Source organism: Neofelis nebulosa, chromosome 2, assembly GCF_028018385.1.
Source record: "Neofelis nebulosa isolate mNeoNeb1 chromosome 2, mNeoNeb1.pri, whole genome shotgun sequence".
Taxonomy (NCBI): domain Eukaryota; kingdom Metazoa; phylum Chordata; class Mammalia; order Carnivora; family Felidae; genus Neofelis; species Neofelis nebulosa.
Genome location: NC_080783.1, coordinates 37,903,912 through 37,919,533, shown reverse-complemented (window position 1 = coordinate 37,919,533; position 15,622 = coordinate 37,903,912). Strand labels below are relative to the sequence as shown.

At 36.8% G+C, this 15,622-nt stretch overlaps 1 protein-coding gene across 3 annotated transcripts in view; it reads right to left on the bottom strand.

Moving 5' to 3' along the window:
• BOLL (boule homolog, RNA binding protein) overlaps window positions 1-14,545 on the bottom strand; it is a 44,137-nt gene extending 29,592 nt beyond the window's left edge. For 2 of the 3 annotated variants that reach the window (XM_058710226.1, XM_058710210.1), the window contains exons 1-6: window positions 14,408-14,545; window positions 10,432-10,575; window positions 7,820-7,911; window positions 5,889-5,943; window positions 3,860-3,935; window positions 764-891 (exon numbers count right to left, since the gene is read on the bottom strand). In XM_058710226.1, coding sequence (XP_058566209.1) covers window positions 764-891; window positions 3,860-3,935; window positions 5,889-5,943; window positions 7,820-7,911; window positions 10,432-10,575; window positions 14,408-14,428 — 516 coding nt within the window. In that variant the 5' untranslated portion in view covers window positions 14,429-14,545. Of the gene's footprint in view, window positions 1-763; window positions 892-3,859; window positions 3,936-5,888; window positions 5,944-7,819; window positions 7,912-10,431; window positions 10,576-13,404; window positions 13,520-14,407 lie in introns of those variants that run through there. The other variant, XM_058710218.1, reaches the window with a different exon arrangement.
• Between the last annotated feature and the right edge of the window lie 1,077 nt (window positions 14,546-15,622).

The window sequence follows — 15,622 nt, the reverse complement described above, 5'->3', positions numbered from 1 at the left end:
CCCTCTCTCTCTGCCCATCCCTTACTCACACTCTGTCTCTCTTTCTGTCAAAAATAAGCAAACATTAAAAAATTAAAAAAATAAAATTATGACAAATTTAAGGTGTCAACTTAAAAATGAGTGAGAGACTATTTATAATTTTTCAGAAAATTTTTAGAGGCTGTAGAAGAAAAAACTTTGAAGACCACTTTCCTAGACAAACTCTCACACAATACATACAAGAGCTAGATGTTCACTGCACTCTTGATTACAGAAAAAAAACTTAAAATGTCCATCAATAGGGGAATATACACTGATATAATGGAATATTATAAAATATTAAAAGTGAATTAGATATACTAGCATCAGCATGGTTTAATCTCTAAAAAATAATGTTGAATAGAAAAACTAGATTATTTACATAGTGTTTAAAAACCACCCAAAGTAATACTACCTATTGTTTAAGGACACCTACATGTGTAGAAAAACCATAAAATGATAGGAAAGACATTCTGGTTATATATTCTGGATATATCTGAGGAGAAAAAGAGAGTAAGAATGTGGGGGCAAGGAGACTTTACCTGAATTTCTCATATTTTATTTCCCCCTATTAAATGAACTTAAGTAAATATGGCAAAATGTTAACATCTGTTAAATTTAAGTGGTAGCTACATGGCGATTATATTATTATTCGTGCTTGTCTGTGGTTGAAATATCTCAGAAATAAATATTTTACAAAATCAATAGAATAGATGGAAAACCTTCTAAGATGAAAATTACTTACAGGCCAAGGTGGTGGAACAGAAGTTACCTCTGGAGTATGAAAATAAGCAACACCATTATGATAAGTGTAAGGATATCCAGTTGAAGTTGTTAGATACATTGTTCCAGCTGCAGGCATTATACTGGAACCTAAAGCAAAGATTAAATAATAACAATAACTAAAATGTTCAATTTTCTTTTAAAATGGTAATTTCTGAACATTTGAAAATGTTTATCTTAACACACCTATATAGTTATGGTAAAAATTGAATGTTGCAAATTAAAAAAAAATTCCATACGTTAAAGTATCTTTGAAATATATGTTTTCAAACTTACTATCTTAGAGCTTTTATTACTTTAAGGTGAATAAGAGAAAAAGAAACAAGTTCAAAAAAGAATACTAAAAATTCATTAACTTAGATTTTAGTACCAATGTAACAAAACACAAAGCTTAACAATTTAAATTATTATCAGCAAGGCCATTATTTTTATAAATATAAATTATAAAGTTAACTGAAGATTATAGACACTATAATAAAGTTCCTAAGACCTTAGTAAGACCTTTTATTAGTAAAAGGCCAAAGATGATGAAATCAGTGAGGTTGGAAAAGATTCCATACTTTCCTGAAGGGATTTTGGTTCTACCCCACAAATTCTTTGGATCTACTCTCACAAGAATTCATTGACACTGTAACTCTTATTCTCTAGCTTCCCTTTGCTGTAACTGCTGCTGCTGCAAACATGACCATAAATCTTCCATGTGGCTAGTTCTGGGTCCCCATCTCTTTTCTCAGATCAAGTTATTACACTCCTCCCCCCAAATTAAAAAATATGTATGTTTTTGTCAGGAGAACACTTGGAAAATTTATATAAGCCAAGTTAGATTAAGTACTTGACCAGCAAATTTATGTAAATTACTGGAACTGGCAATCCTTCTTCCAGTATATCAGTGATTCTCAAAACTTAACATACATTAGAATCACCTAGATAGCTTATTATCCAGGGCCACATTTGCAGAGATTTAGATTCAGTAAGTCTGGGATAGGGCCTGAGGATCTGCATTTTGACAGATTCCAAGTGAACTGTTACTGGCTGCAAACCACTGTGAGTAGCACTGGCCTACCATTTTAAGCAGCACTACTGCTTCTCAGCCTTTATATTTTCACTGTATTTCATCTAGAGTTGTTACTGCTTACTTTAGTGATTCTTAATCCCATCCTTTTGAGAATCTGATGAAAGTTATGGAGTCTTTTCTCAGAGATATATACTGAAACAAAATTTTGCACACAATTCATGAAGTTCATGGATTTCCCTCCAAAGATAATCAAGGAACCACAGGTTTATCTGCTAAATGAATGAATGAAGTCAGTACAGTTACAGGGCATTGAACTTGGGTGGTGATACAGCCAAAAAGAAAAAAGAAAAAAATTGGACATACCGTATTGAAGTTAGGCTCTGGTGGGAAAGATAGTTATTAGGTAACTACACAATTAATCAATTAAGACAATTTTGATAAATACATTAAGACGTAGTGTAGTCTATTATACTAGGTAGTATGAATGTTCCAATTGTATTTAATTTGTGAGGAAATGATGTTTGGGCTGAGCTTTAAAGAATGAATGGGATTTTAATGGAATGGCAAAGAGCATTCTAGGTAGTGTATATTAGGAGTACGGTATGTTCTGGAACTGAGATGAGGCTAGATGGCTAAAGCATGGGAAGAAAAATAAAGGACAGTTCAAAAATAAGCAGAAAATAACTTAAGATGTGCACTTTTGAAAGATTACTCCGGCTTCCCTGTGTATGATAGGTTGGAAGGTACCAAGACTGGATTCAGAAAGACCAGTTAGGAGGCTTTTCCAGTGATCAAGGCAAGGAAAGTGGGTAGCTCAGACTAGAATGTTGGTAATGGAGATGGGAAAAAAAGCAACAGATCTGAGAAAAAATTGAGATAAGAATCCCCTGTATCTTGAGAATCTACTTTTATACTTAATATTTATTTGCAGAAAAGTATAATGAGCTTTGGAGTCAACCTGTCCTGGATTTGAAGGCTAATGCCACTATTTGGTTATATAGTTATTTAACCCTATACTTTTCAAATTCACCACCTGATTGAAAGCATTCAGCATAGTGATTCATGGTTTTGTTTTTTTTTTTTTTTTTTAGCAACTTGTGGGTCATAATATGAACATTACTACTTATACCTACTGCTGGTGATAAAAAATGGTTACTACGTGTCAACAGCTTAATTCTTAGAACAAGAAAGAAGTATTAATCTACTGAGGACACTTCAGTTATCTTCTAAATTAACAAATAACTAAGTCAAAATTAAACTTGATTAACTTCTAAATTAAAATAGACCACCCAAATGAGTACAACTATTAATTTGTTAACAGATGTACAATAAACATCTAATGTTTTACACATCCCAGTGGACACTAGGACACAGCTAAGGAAGAATAAGAAAATTCAGTTGTGAATTTTCTAGCCAAAGACTGTTATAGAGTTTAATAAATATTTAGGTAAAAAGCAAACTGTAAAGATGCCTAATACAATAAATAGGAAGATTGAGAAAAAAAGAAGAGTAGAGTTGAAAACCTTGCAGAAATTTGAGAAAGGCACATAATTTAGCCAATTATTAAAGCTTTAGGAATTGTTCCCTCTGATAATTATGACACATCTAGTTGGGTTATAGTACCTACCATGCAACTAGAGTTTCTGATATTGGTTCTTTATTTTTATTTTCAGTATTTTAAATTTAAATTTCTAATTTTAAATTACTTTTCTAATTATAAAAATTTCCAATTCATAATGCCAAATTACTTCTAATTACCTTTGTAATTTTAAATTATATTTTTATTTTAGAAGAGTTTTCCTTTAAAGATGTAATTATATGTAATATATGTAAGCACCATTATTTATGTAAAATTTTCCCTACCCCCTGAAAATCTAACATACATTAATTTGTAAGAAATATTCATTTGATCACCAACTTTGCTGAAATAACTTTATTAAATTAAAGAAGTCTGACCTTCTAATTAAATTCTAGAAAAAGTCTAATATTTCAAAAAAGAACCATGTAAAAATACTGGAAAATGCATTAGTTCTCAATACATACGAGGAATTCCTACTTGTTGTTTTCTTATTGCTGGACCAATGTTCAGTTTCTTATCTTTATAATTAAGTTTTTCAGCCTAGAATAAAAAAAATTTTTTTATTATTTTGGCACTACTGTTTTATAAAACCAATAGTGAAAAACTAGTGAGAAACATTTTTAAAATTCAGACTATAATAGTTTTGAAAGCAGCAAAGAATACTGGAAAGGACAAAGTCTTTGAATATTAAAGATATGGGTTTGAATCTTGGTTCCAATGCTTTGACCCTAGTTCTTTAATGGGAATACAGTCAAGCTTCTACTCATAGATCCCATATTTGGGAATTCACCTATTCATTAAAATTATTTGTAACCCCCAAATCAATACTTGTAGCAATTTAGTGATTACTAGTGGACATGAGCAGAGAGGTGAAAATTTTTAATTGCCTGACATATATGGTCCCAGCTAAGGTCAAACAAGGGAATACTCTGTCCATTCTTGTTTCAGCTCTTACGGTGAAAACAAGAGTCCGTTTCATGTTCTGTTTAGTGCCATGTTTTTTGCATTTTTGTGTTTTATGTTGGTGATTTCGCTATCTTTTTTATTTTGCTATTTAAGATAGCCCTCAAGTGTAGTGCTGAGGTACTGGCTAGTATTCCCAAGCACAAGAATAATGTCATTTGCCTTATGGAGAAAATATGTGTTACATGAATTTAATTCAGGCATGTGTTACATAATGCTGTTGAACAGGAGTTCCATGTTAATGAATCAACAATATATATTTAACATGAAGTCTTTAAACAGAAACACACATAAAACAAAGTTATGTATTAATTGGTTAATGCAAATAACGTAGGGGCATCTGGGTGACTCAGTTGGTGAGGTGTCCAACTTCAGCTCGGGTCAGATCTCACAAGTTCGTGAGTTTAAGCCCCGCACTGACAGCTCAGAGCCTGCTTTAGATTCACTGTCTCCCTCTCTTTCTGCCCTTCCCCTGCTTGTGCTCTCTCAGAAATAAATAAACATTAAAAAAAAGCAAAGAAGAAAATAATGTAACCAGAAACTTGTGGGAACCTAGTCTTGTATTTCTTCTAGGAACAGCAGTCCAATATTTGCCAATTCAGTGTTCATGGTGACTTTAAAGAACATAACTAGTATGAATAGTGGGGATCAGCTGCATGTGATTTAATATATAATTCAAACTATTTTTTTCCTTAAAAAATTAACTAACATTTACCAAATTTAGTTATTACACTGAACTGCAGGCTATAGACTTTTTGTATGAATGTTCTTAGTTTATATAATGTTTTTCACAAGAGGGAAGTAATCTCAGATAATTTCACTCTAGTGTTGTAGTGTTTGTAGGAATTCAAAGTGCTATCAACTAACACTTGAGAAAAGATATATCCCCGAGTTCTTAGTTTAAGCAAATAAAGTAAAAAATTATATTACAACTTGACAAACAAACACATGCAATGATTTAGAATTTGCTTTTCTATTGATAAAAATCTATGCTTAATCTTTTTTAAAAAGATTTTTAAAAATATGTTTTTAAAAGTAATCTCTACACCCAACCTGGGGCTCAGACCTATAGACCTGAGATCAAGAAATACATGCTCCACTGACTCAGCCAGCCAGGCACCCCTGTTTAATCTTAAAAAAAAGCCAACAACTTTTTTTAAAAAAAAAATTTAGAGAGAGAGAGAGAGAGAGCAAGAGTGTGTGAGCAGGGTAGTGGCCAGAAGGAGAGAGAGAGAATGGCGAGCAGGCTTCACGCTCAGTGTGGAGCCTGACGCAGGGATTGATCCCATGACCCTGGGATTATGACCTGAGCCAAAATCAAGAGTTGACCACTCAACTGACTGAGCCACCTAGGCGCCCTTAATCTTTTTTAAATTCAATTTTTTTGGAGACCAATGTCACTCTTAAGATGCAAATAAGTTAACATTTTTTTTCTAGCAATTGATCATTGTACTGGAATGCTAATACTAAAACAAATATCCTAAAGGATTAGTTTCAAAAAAGGAAGTTGAATACATTAAGAGATCTTACCTCTTGTAAAATTTTTTGTGCATCTTCTTGTGTTTCAAAAGTGATGAAACCATACCTAAAAAAATGCATTAATTATTTTCTTTAGAACATTAGAGTTATACTAAGATTATTTTTTTTTCTTTTAAGCATGGGCCACTGTAGTAGTGAGCAGTTTTCTAAGGTGCCCAGCATGCAAAATTTAAGAGAATCATTCACAGCTTAACACTGTCACCTCCTCTTAGAGTCAGGACACTAAAAAAAAAAAAAAACCAACAAACCAGGATCTTCAAACAGTTTCATATCTGACTTGTATATAAATCAGGAAAGCATGAAAGATTCAAGTTCTGGCTTACAAATTAGGATGCAATAAATTTTGGTACAGAGACATAATCACCTTTTAAAATAATAGAAGTTTGGCTTAAATAGGAATCAGAGTAGGGAAAAAAATTTCAACTCAAAATTTTTTTAAATTGGTAAATGTTTATTTATATGGATGTATTATTATTAGCACATCTAAACTGATAATGCAATTACTAGTATTTCCCAAAGACAAATAAAAAATATGTACATCCCAGACTTTCTACCTGCTGTTTGCATGCATAATTGTTACCTCCAGAGTACAATTCATATAATATTCAAGATACAAATATATTTTGAATGCAATGTCCAAAAAGCCAAAACAGATAGACAAAAAGATATGAAAGAGATAAAACAGTATATCCCCCTGCCAAGCATAATTTCTACTTAGGTAACTTAAGGAAACTAGAGTAGTGTTAAATATCTTGACTATTTTCTTCAATTCATAGTTACTGTATTATACAAAAAGTTTCTTCCTCTACCAAAGAATTTCTCTTTTTCTATTTGCCCAAACATTAAACAAGGATTAAGGAAATACTTTTACACTAAATTTTTGATAGAACACATACACCACCCAGTGGAAAAGGCATAAAATACAGTTTACATATCTATGTTTTTAGTGGTAAAAAGTGGATATTACCAAAATATTGCAAATTCTATTAACCAAATACAAGAGCTACAATTTCACTTCTTCCTAATACTATTTGTCAGTCTGAGAAGTATCTCATTTGTTTAAAAATAACATCTCTCCAGGAACCCATCTCTTCCAAAGTGCTCACTTGACATTCTTACAAGTTGCTTCCCTCTAGTAGAATTTTCTATCTACCTTGTGAGTCCTTTCTCTTATGTATGTCCTGCCTCTCTTTCAAGAAAATGGACATAATCCTTCACTGATCTCCACTTTTTTTCTCCCATTTTTTTCCCATGGATATTTTATTTTATTTTTTAAAATTTTATTTTTTATTTTTTAAAATTTACAGCCAAGTTCTGTCTTACCCATTTTTAACTTTGCTATCAAACTTAAGTAAGTACACTATGTAAACTACCTCTTCTCTGAGATTTGGCTTTTGTATAAACCAGTCCACTGCAATGGCTCTAAGGTCGTTAGCCATTTCTAGACAAATCCTCCTGATTTCTTCTCAATTTTTATTCTCTTTGATTTGGCAATTAAAAATCATTCTCTTTAGAGTTATATTTCTCAGGTTAGTTCCTTATCTCTGTGTCTAAAGCAGGCACACAATTCCAAGAGCATCTGATTCCTTTAGCTTCTGGTTCCTTAGCTACTGGACGTTAGTTACCCAACATTAAATGCTTGCTACATAACATTGAATAGTTCCTCAGCCAATGCAAGAATAGCTTCCTAACAAATTAAGGAATATTATAGTGTCCTCCCCCATGCCAAAATACACACACACATACACACACACACACACACACACACACACACACACAATGCAGATTAAAGGCAAGAAGAAAGAAGAGAGCATGAAATTCTCTTTTTAAAAAATGGAATCAAAATAAGTTAGCATACCAAATCTAGTAAGCCAATAAAAATACAATTGTTAATTCTATGTACTATCTATAGCAATACTAACCCTTTGGACACTCCAGCTCTGTCATTTACAATCTTCACTTCTTTTACAGACCCATACTGGGAAAAAAATTTTCTTAAATCGTTTTCATTTGTCTAATGGCATAAAAGGAAAACACAAAAAATTGCTTTTAATAGCTTTTAATGGCTTTTAAAATATCCTCTAATTGCTAAAAAATGAAACAAGTCTTATGCTTGTTTTGGAGACAGAAAAGATTGTAAACAAATAGTAATATAAACGTAAGAATGCCTCTCAGCATAAAAACAGTATATAAAACCACTAAATTATTAAAACCAATGTAAATACATTGCTTTATGCAGTAACTATGATGTTAGACTATTATAATCAATGAAAAAAATTTAAGCTGAATTGCTTTAAAAACAAAAAGAAAGTTCACTCATATTTAAAGGAATTCTTGTTGGCCAGTTAAAAAAATAGCTTGAATTAGGCATGGCTATAACTATAGTAAGGGCATATTACTATTGGTTTTTGTGGCTCAGAGAGGCCCATGGTCATGGCAGTGGAACTAAGTTGTTGGTGCATACCAGTCCCTCTATTTTAATCAGCAGTCTCCAGGAACAGTAAGGTCTTAGGAAAGGAATACATTTCTAAAAGTACTTGAACTCAATTTGTGATGTCAATGAAGTAGCTACAAGATTTAGAGTTTTTAGATAGTTTATCTGTACTCAACATACATTTCAGCTAAATAATGACATCATAATATTCAAAATAAAAATTTGAATCATCATTGGACTATTATACACAAGATATCTACAAAGATGGTTTTAACTGCAGTAGTCTCATAATACACTCATTTTATCTTTTCCTACAATATTCACACTAAATTCACTGTAATTTCATTTTCTGGTTCAGGTATAACTACCCCATGGAAACTTTAAATATCTTTAGAAAAGAATTTCTTTATATACACAGAAAAAGGCATTCCCAACAGCAGTGCTATGCCTCTTATATACATTATCAGGTTTTAGTTGGTAGCCTACAGCCTGGTAAATTGGATGATGACAAATACTGAGATAATCTTAAGAATAACTAAATTCCTCTTATTTCAATAAACTCAAATGGAACCAATGCCAGAAGAATTTCTGTTAGAGATTTGAAAACAATTCAAACTATTCTCTGATAGAAGAATCACTAGTTCAATTTTGCAGCTCTACTTCCTAGTTGAAAAATAAGGAGACAAAGTCAAGATGATTAAGTATCAAGAGGGATGGGCTATAAGCTTCCAAAAAGAAGAGTTTTAAAAAGTTTGACACTGTTTGCTACTACAGAAACCCATCCAGGAACCCATCTCTGGATGGTTCATTTCCTCGTTGTCATTTGTCTATGGTTTTGGAAACGGTATAAGTATCAGGGAGGGAACCCTAGCCGTTACCTTAAAGGTACAACTGTGTTCTCACAATGGTCTCTTAAGTTCATAACGTAGCTGATAAAATTCAATAACCTAGAATAGCCTAACCATATGAATATTTCCATTTATTGATAATTTATTTAAAAATATACTGTTTATGATATAAATTAATTCTGAACAAAAATACTCAACTCGAATATTTATGGTCAGCCATTAATATTTTTCATAGAAACAGAAAATCTTTTTAAAAATTAGCATTTCATTAAAAATAATTTTTATTCATGTTTAGTGAACCAATGACATACTTGCTTAAAAATCATTATTTTGACAAATACACAAATACAGTATGTGTATCATTTCTCTTGAGAAGAAAAAAAGTATTTTCATCCAAATTGCAAAAGATTGATTATAGGGAAATAGTGAGTAATAAATGTCAAATTTATTTGACACATCTTTGGCACAAAGATTTTTTTTAATTAAGAAAGACAACTATCCCTGTAATTTTCAATATATAATATGGAAACTTGGAAATCTTTCTACATATCCACTTAGAAGTAAGGATATTCCACTTAAAATAGCATGCAGACCTTTCCTATAGGTGTTTACTACTACCTCCCAAATGGGGGTGCTAAAACATCTCACAAACTAAGCTTCTTTGAAAGAGTGGAATGACTGATTACATTATTAAAGTGTATTAATGTTAAGATGTTTTATTCTGACATTTTTTTTTTGTGATCAGATTCTAAATTAGATGGCGGAAAGCAATTTTGATGGAAGTTTAGGAGGTTATTCAATAGGAACTTGAGAGTAAAGTTGGGATAAAGAAACAAATTCATAGGACTAAATTTTGTGTTTTTTAAAAAAATTGCGTTTTCTTTCGAAATTATTACCATGCATTATTTTTTTTTGGAGTATGACATAATAAAGTATAATTAGTGTGGTATGGTGAAATAAGGAATATGGAACTATGAGTCAAAATAGTGGGATGCTAGTCTTCACTCTGTCACGAAGAAGCTAGGAGCCTACAGATATATCAGTGAGCCTCAATTTCCTTGTATGGGAAATTACACATATTCTTTTTAACCAACACTGGTATTGAAAAGATTCTTTATAGTAAGACAATGTGAAACCTACTAATCATTATGGAAATAGCAATTGTTATTTTTGCAGTTGTACAAAAATTTTCTGAGAAATAAAATAACTTCTAATGCAAAAAATACACTATGTTACATGCATAAATAGGTACCTTAAAGTCAATTCCTCCTACAAAGATGCGATTAGGGATCACTGTTCCATATCTTGGGGCACTTGTTGGGTTATTCAAAGGCACAGGTGATACAGGATTAGGGGATGGAGATAATGAATCTGTTTGCGTCTGATTTGATGTTTGCTGTAAAATAAAATTCTTTTAAACTTTTAGCATTGGGTAGAAGTTTGATGCAGGCTGAAAACAATATCTTTCAAAAAGATGAGTCATTTAGACAAAATGTAATATTTTAGACTTTAATTTTAGTCTATTATTATGATTATAATTAGAACTAATACTTTTTTTGGAGCAATAAAAATATGGGAAATGTAGAATCTACTCCACTACAGAGAAAATCTTAATTACTTAAAATGTTTCTGTGAATTATAATTAAATATACAATTTAAATATTATAAATATTGAGGAATATTAAACTCAAAAAACAGAAAGAGAAAAGCAGCCCTGACAGCTGGGAACTGGCTTTGTTCTGGTGTTGTTAGGAGTTGGCCTCGAACTCACAGCTAGGCTGTTCTGGTTGTTCTCTTGTTAACAGGCATTAGGCAAAGTTACTCTGTGATTGTGACGGATCACACCAAAAACAAGACCATTCCATAACCATGTCTGAACGCTGACAAAAACAAAAGCATTGTCCAAACCATAAGAATGTCCAAACAGCCCTCTATTCTGGCTGATATGTATAACTGCTCCATCTTTATCAATCACAGCTTTGGCTTCAATCTATTTTTCTTGCCTTCTAGATAAGAATTAGCAGAATTACTCCCACTTTCTGACAACATGCATCTCACAGTAAAGCCGTTCTTCCTTAAACCCTATCTAAAAAGAGCTTAACACAAGTCTAAATCCCATAGTAAGTTCTTTTCTAGCACCCTCTTACCAAAAGGCTCCATGGTGCATGCTCTTCCTTGTGGCAACAATTCAATACACCCAACTTTAGTGAACTACAGTATGTTCCTGGTAGTCTTTGGCTAAAGGGCACTGACAAGTTGATAAATTCTGACATTCAAGTTCACTGTTTTTTAGCTCTAAAGTCAAAGTTTTAAATGCACTTGTCAATTTGAAGATTGAACTGATTTTGTAAAGAAAAGAGAAATTTACATACCTATATCTCATAGGCATAAATTTTTATACCGAAGATTGAACTCAGTACATACATGTTCATAATTCTAAGTTGGGGGCCTAATTTAGATTCTAATTAAACATATATTAACATATATGCCTTTGCACAATGGCAAGATGGTAAGCTCTTAACCTACATCTGAAAAAAACAAGACTTGAGAAGAATTTTGATAGCAGTTTTTTTTTTAATTTTTTTTTTTTTACGTTTATTTATTTTTGAGACAGAGAGAGAGCATGAACGGGGGAGGGTCAGAGAGCAAGGGAGACACAGAATCTGAAATAGGCTCCAGGCTCTAAGCTGTCCGCACAGAGCCCAATGCGGGGCTCGAACTCACAGACTGTGAGATCATGACCTGAGCCGAAGTCGGTCGCCCAACCGACTGAGCCACCCAGGCGCCCCGAGGATAGAATTTTGAAGAGAAACCAATTTAAGCACTTGCTTATTATTTTCCTTCTGGGAACATTAAACAGGCTTCTCAGACAGTCTAACGTACTAAATGAGTATGCCTCAAAAATCTTCAAAAATCAATTCTCTGAGAAACAAATACATGAAAATAAATTTCCAACACAGATAATGAGTTGTTCTTTTTCATACTTGCTCTCCTGTCTCACTTAATTGGCCAATAAAACCATGATCCCTAAGTCAATCCTTCAAGATATACAGAGAAATGACTAGGCCAGTAGTGACTACAGGGCTACAGGCTGGACCTCATTGGGTTCTATTCTGCATCTAGTGTTAAGGGGGAACAACACAAATTCCTAAAAAGGGAGTTCATAAAAACACCTATTAACCCACAGAAAAATCATCACATTTAATAACTGCTATGTTGTAGTTTCCAATTAAAGAAATTGGGGAACCAATCTTAAAAGCATTCTCTCTGGGCATTTGGAGGTTATTTGTAACTTCAGTCACTTTACTTCTAGGATGTAGTGCAGAGAATGATGATTTTGGGATGCTTAGTTTTATTTTTCAACTGTGGATTTGCATTGCTAGAGATAATAGCATAGCTCTAGTAGATACAATCTTGTCTGTTTACAGATTGTAAAATTTTAAAAATCAGTTTTCATGAAATTTTCTTCTGAAAAACAAGTTCGACAGATGAATTCATTTGTTCTCCAATTTGTTTAAATAAAAGTCAATTCCATTATTTTTCACAGAGAAAGGACATGAACAAAAGTGAACAGGTGCTTTATTTCCAATCTTGAGAAACTAGTTAGATGATACCGAGAAAGGAAAAACATCAACTTTTTATATCCTGTTCATTTCATTCTCATTTCTAAGGCTCCTGCTGTACTGTGGGTTCCTACTGCCTTATTTTTCTTCTTACCACTTATCACTTTCCAACATACTATATAGTTTACATATGTTTATTGCTTACCACTTTCCAATGTAGTGCAATGTTCATATGGGAAGGGATTTTGCCTATTTTGTTCACTGATCATTTAAAGTGGGGATGGTACATAGCAGGTGTTCAATAAATAATTTGTTGAACAAACGAATGAATCACTTCTCCCTGCTCATGATATCCCAACCATTAGGCAGAGGGTTTAAGAATACAATATGAAAAGAACCTAGAAAATATCTTAATGTTAGTAGTGACAAGGCTTAAGCAGAAATCTCTCAATTCCTCAGAGAAGGTTGGCGATGCACTGAGCTAATAAAGCCTCAGATTCCACCGGCAATAATTTTGCAAATGTATGAAAAGCACTTAGGCAGGTGTTGTTAGATTAGAAGTAAGGGTTCTTAGTTTAGCAAAACTTCCTGCACTAAAGAGTTTATTAAAAATTTCCTTCAAAGTAATGTGCCCTCACTGCCTCCATCCCTTGAGAATTAACCTCGAAATCTATCATCCACTTTGCCAGCGAAGACAACGGGAAGAGGGCAGGCTAACCGTCGCAGTCAAGGCCTCGAAGCTCCTTCCCCTCCGAGGCCAGCAAGCTGAGGCGCTGGAGGATATGGCCGCTGCGACAATTTCCTCGGGTTCTCTCGGGTCATCGTGAACTTGGGCACTGACACGAGGATCCACCCCCTCCCCACCAAAGTGCGGGAGGGAAAAGAAGGCTAGCCAGCGAGAAATTTTGACCCGCAAACCCGCCAGCAGCAGTGGCTGGAACCCTCAACGGCACCGACCCGACGGTGGCCTCGAGCGTCGGCAACAACTCGGCACTCACGTGGCGCGCGCTGATTGGCTGCCAGCGGGGCGGGGGCGGGGCACAGTGGCACCTCGCCTCAGCGCCTCGGCTCCTCAGGCCTGCTTCGTCTCCCGCCCCTCCCCCACCCGGCCCTCAGCGTCTCGGGCGCACACCCGGTATTAAAGTGTCCGGGTCCGTCCAGGGCCAAGGTGCCCCACCCCTCCCTCCAGGTCTCTCCGGCCTTCCGGTCCCCACTGACTAGCCAGGGAGAGGCGGTGTTAGCCGCCCTGGCAATCCCTTGCGGTGGGCGTCTGGGCGGAGTCCGGCCCGAGCAGGCGTCAAAGACGGGGCCGAGCCCAGTTTCGGCGGGAAAGCTGTTTTTCTAGCCCAGCCCCGCCTGTTGTACAGGACCCGGCCACCCGCCGCCTCCTGAAACCTTCCGGCCATTTCCGAGGTCCCCAGCCAGCCTACACCCGGTCCTGGCCCGGTGGTCCCACCTTCCCGACCCCACCACCCGACCCGACGGGGCCTGCAGGGAGGCCGCTCTTCGCGGTGGTCGATGGGGCATCCTGTCCACGTTTCTTCCCGAAAAAATAGCGGGCGTTTGGGCCCTAGACTTCACAATTCCAGCCCCTCAGGAAACGGAGTCCACGTTGCTCCTTCCCCTTGCTATCCCGGGGCCGGAGGCCCTGACTGCCGTACTCACCGCCCCGGACTCGGTCTCCATCTTCCTCTACGCTCTTCAGAACCCAGGGGAAAGGATCAGAAACCTGAAGTTTGAAAGCACCTTCACACCAAGGAAGCAACACCACGTTTCCCGACGGACACTCCCCCTGGCGGCGACGGCGGCAGTGGCAGCTGCAGGGGCGCAGGCTCGGACCCGGGACCTGAACCTGCCACCCGGTAGGGGGGGGTGGGGAGGAGCAGGCGAAGTCGCCTCGGGCGGCGGGGCGGGCGGGCGCAGCAAGCCGGGGAGCGGCGCGGGCGGGCGGTTTCGGCTGTGGCCCGTGGTCGCGGAGCTGGGCCGTCTGGGGAGGGAAGAGCGTGCAGCAAGTCGGGGCGGACGTGTGGTGTGCAGACGAGGGCTCGGCTCTGGGGCCACTCTCGCCTGCTTTCGGACGGCTGGGGAGGAGAGAGCGAACGGTTATGCAAAGCACCATGCACCGCACACTTTCCTCTCTTCTCCCCTTTGGAGGAAAGTCGGCGTCTGGGACTGGTGGGTTTCGAGAGGTTGACGTGACCTCAGGCTTTACTAAGCAGCAAGAGGCCGGTTGAGGGGTGACTTCGGAAGGCTGGTGCAGGGCCAGGAGGACGGTTTCCAGAGTCAAACTCTGACCCCCCGGGCCTGACGCGCCAAACTCGGGGACTCCCGAGAAGCCTGGGACTCCGCGCTGCACCTGTTGTCGCCGTCACTCATCCCCGCTAGCGGGCGGGGCGGCGCGGGCGCTTGGCCGGGACCCGCCGCGCAGCCCAGTCTGGGCCTAGGCGCCCGGAGCAGCTCCCGCGGGCCCCTCGCGGCTGAGCACCGCCCGGCCGGCCGCAGCAACAGCCTTGGGAGCCGGTCTGCGACGAGGCCACCCGCTCGCCAGAGGGGGTGAGCACTGTGCGGCTTGACTGGAGCGGCTCTGGCGGCCTTGGGATAGATAGCCTTTGAAAGAGTACTTTGTAAAAAATATTTGTGAAAGGTAGCTGAGAGTTCTGTATATCGCCGCTATAATGCATAATGTAATATTATACACACATATATATGGTATATAAATATATAAGCGGTATATAATATATAATCAAGTTGTAAATAATTACAACTAAGTAAACATGTAATAATGCTGATGATTATTGCACCTGCCATTTATCAAGAATTCATTTTGTGCCAGTCACAGTGCTTTATAATCAATATCATTTCATTGTTCTCACAGAAACC